Here is a 3,262-nt window from a genome sequence, read left to right on the forward strand (position 1 = left end):
TGAGAGAAGTTCTTGAAAAATAGTCTTGTAAAAACTATGGGAGGAATAGAACGATTTAAATTTCGAATATGACAATGTAATATCCATTAGAATGTAAATTTGTTTTTCGTTGTTCGATTATTCATCATGGACTTAAACGGATGAGTGAACATTTAGAAAAAAAATAATATTTTTGTGACTTATTAATCCACATAAGATTTTTTTTTATATTGTGGTTATATCGTTCCTCGTATTTCAATCATGTCCATTTAATTTGCAAAGAATTATAATAATTAATAATTAATACAATAAAATTTTTCCGATCATGGCAAAATTATATAATAACGTAGTTCTATGTAGAGGATTGCCTGAACAAGCACCAACGGAAGATAATTATTTGCATACTTTAAGATCAGCTGGTTACAATTGCGATTATTTGTATACTTCACGATTTGAATTCATTAACAGCTCAAATTTGAAAACGTGCTTACAAATGCCTGACAATTATCATGGTAATATATAAATGTTCAAGGTCAATTATATGCGATACGATATAAACAACAACGTTATTTTAATGTAGGTTTAATATTGACTAGTCAACGTTCTGTAGAAGCAATATGGCAAATATTCAAGGACGATAAAAAATCTTTAAGCCCATGGCAAAAGTTACCGACGTATTGCGTTGGTCCTGCAACTGCTTCTTTAGCAGAAAATTACCTAGGCTTAGAATGTTGTCTAGGTAGTCAATCTGGTAATGCCAATGATCTAGCAAAGATCATTATTTCTGATATGAAAGAGATATCAAAACCGCTGTTATACCCTTGCAGCGAGATAGCGCGCGACACCATCGATCAAGTTCTTTCCAAAAACAGAATAAATCTACACAAACTTGTTGCTTATCGGACCATAGCCAGGGAATCGTTAGAAGCTGATTTCTTAAATGTTATTGGTTCTGTACCAAAAATATTCGTTTTTTTTAGTCCATCTGCTGTACAATATCTTGTATCTGTATTAAAGAAGTATCCTGATAATATAAAAAATATCAAAGCAGTAGCAATTGGACCTGTGACCAAACAAAGCTTAATAGAAGCTGATTTTACAATTTATGCCACTGCAACAAAACCAAATCCGGCGAGTTTATTAGAAGCTATTAACAATGCTGATTGCAATGATAACTCAGAAACTACATAACTATACGTAACTATACATACTATACATAATATACATAATGTATGTGATATTATTTTTGTTATTATCGTCGTAGGTATGTTATATATTATTAATTAATTACCTATTAATTATTATTGTTATTATTATTTTGTTATTGTTATTGTCAATATTTGACTTATCAATGGTATAACTATTTATTAATTTAAAAAATTCTTATTGAATAAATTACAATTAAAAAAAGCTTAATTACGATACATCTATCAACGACTTCATATACGTTTAACAATTTTATTAAGCATAATTATCTCATACAAAAATAAGATTACATCAAAACTATACAATTTCAAAAATTCTTAATAACAATTATATTCATGACATATATATATATATATATATATATATATATATATATATTCTCCAATGTATTTCGAGCATTTGACTTAAAATTTCAGCTTAATTTAATTACTTAAAAATAATAATACAATAACGTGAAAGCACTAAGAAAAATAATTATTGAGAATACTCTATGCATTAGATTCTAACAGTTATAGAGTATTGCAACATCTAATATATTTTACTATAAGATATATTACATCTTCAGTTAATTGCTGAAATTTCGAATATAATACAAAGACTTTTGTAACTAACAAAAGAGATTATACGTTAATAAGAAGAAATAATCGTGTTTCAGTCTTTTCTGTTAATCTTTATAAACAGGATATATATGTATGTGTATTACACATTAAAATTCTTGATGCTATTCAAAAAATATATATTTGGTTGCGTAAATATAACGCGATCGTATATTTAAAATATTAAAAATATTCAAATCATGCGATGCGGATATTAATTTTTAAGTTAATATCTACTTCTATTTACCACATTACCAAGAAGGCACGAAATATCCTGTCCAACGATAGTAGACTGATTTGCATAATAAGGCTGAGGAGCATTTCCTCCATTATTATATTTCATTTGAACGGCCGTTTCATAATCTGGCGCTGGCCTATAGGACGGTAGTAAGGCACGTAAATTATTAATTTCAGTAGAAGAAACTGAGACTACAGGATAAGGAGAAGTCGAAAGATCATTGTAGCTCGTCCAATGCATATGATCGTCCACTGTTCGATTTTCCATAGATACAGCTTGTTCTCCAGAGTCATTCGTATCGCTATCCTATGAATACATATATGAATAATAATTAATTACATTTTACTTTTAAAGTATGATCGCATATTAAAGTCTTGATATTATTTTCTTGTATATTACTTACAAAATATCCATTATTAGACCTTTCCGAAGGTCGTGATTCTTGATGCTGCATATAAAATGTGTGTTGTGCTATGCAAAGACGCCATACATATTTCGCATCACGCGACTCATTAAATATAAATTGTTTGGCATCTTCACTTTCAGACTGACACTCTATTCTAAATGTTTTTTTATGATTTATTACATTACTAATATCTTTCCATCTGATAAATAAAGGCCCATATTAAATCGATAACTATCATTTATATATATTATTTTTTTCATTCCAGCATCAAGGATATAATTACCTATAAAAGTGCGTTGTTTGAGATTTAGGGCAAACCAACATAATTCCGTTTAAAGATACACCGAGTATAACTTCAGAATTATTGCTATCCTGCAATTGATAGGCTTATTAAATTAGATTTTATAAATTGATAGAATTATTGCAATTGATATACCTTTGCAGGAAACGTTTCATTACCATATCCTTCTAATTGCATAACTACAGAAATATATAATTCTTCCGCTGCTGCTTGCGTCACACCGATCAAATTTTTATACTGACACACTGCATTATGCAATAAAACATCTAGTCCGCCTGGTTCTGATTGTATTACATCCTTATAACATAAAGACATTTACATATATATTACATTTATATATTAAAAATATCTATACTACCAAACTTTTTATTTCACCTTGGGAAAGAAGGTACATTGTTGTAAACATTCCGTTGTATGTCTTTCTGTATTGTAATTACCAAATTCAGCTTGCATGGAATAGCTTGCTAAGAGACTAGCTTGTCTAGAATTGCAATGAATTCTACCTTCTAGTACGTCGCTTTTTAACTGAAGGTAAT

The 3,262-nt window shown here is 28.9% G+C and overlaps 2 protein-coding genes across 3 annotated transcripts in view; one reads left to right on the plus strand and one right to left on the minus strand.

The window, feature by feature from the left end:
- LOC122631059 (uroporphyrinogen-III synthase-like) lies at window positions 1–1,384 on the plus strand. Its single transcript, XM_043816274.1, has 2 exons — window positions 1–491; window positions 560–1,384. The coding sequence occupies exons 1-2, from the start codon at window positions 305–307 to the stop codon at window positions 1,168–1,170; spliced, it is 798 nt and encodes a 265-aa protein (XP_043672209.1). The 5' UTR covers window positions 1–304; the 3' UTR covers window positions 1,171–1,384.
- Window positions 1,385–1,904: 520 nt separating this feature from the next.
- The window catches only part of LOC122631057 (tyrosine-protein phosphatase non-receptor type 14), a 2,624-nt gene continuing 1,266 nt past the window's right edge, over window positions 1,905–3,262 (minus strand). For both annotated transcript variants that reach the window (XM_043816273.1, XM_043816272.1), the window contains exons 3-7: window positions 3,102–3,262; window positions 2,862–3,023; window positions 2,709–2,797; window positions 2,423–2,624; window positions 1,905–2,325 (exon numbers count right to left, since the gene is read on the minus strand). The exon at window positions 3,102–3,262 is cut by the window's right edge and continues 8 nt beyond it. In XM_043816273.1, coding sequence (XP_043672208.1) covers window positions 2,008–2,325; window positions 2,423–2,624; window positions 2,709–2,797; window positions 2,862–3,023; window positions 3,102–3,262 — 932 coding nt within the window. In that variant the 3' untranslated portion in view covers window positions 1,905–2,007. The remainder of the gene's footprint in view (window positions 2,326–2,422; window positions 2,625–2,708; window positions 2,798–2,861; window positions 3,024–3,101) is intronic.

Source organism: Vespula pensylvanica, chromosome 8 (assembly GCF_014466175.1).
Source record: "Vespula pensylvanica isolate Volc-1 chromosome 8, ASM1446617v1, whole genome shotgun sequence".
NCBI lineage: Eukaryota > Metazoa > Arthropoda > Insecta > Hymenoptera > Vespidae > Vespula > Vespula pensylvanica.

Excerpts from the sequence above, each read along its gene's own strand:
- LOC122631059 (XM_043816274.1), top strand. The coding sequence starts at position 305 with ATGGCAAAATTATATAATAACGTAGTTCTATGTAGAGGATTGCCTGAA. Across the intron at positions 492-559 it reads AATGCCTGACAATTATCATG|GTTTAATATTGACTAGTCAA; the intron begins GTAATATATAAA and ends ATTTTAATGTAG.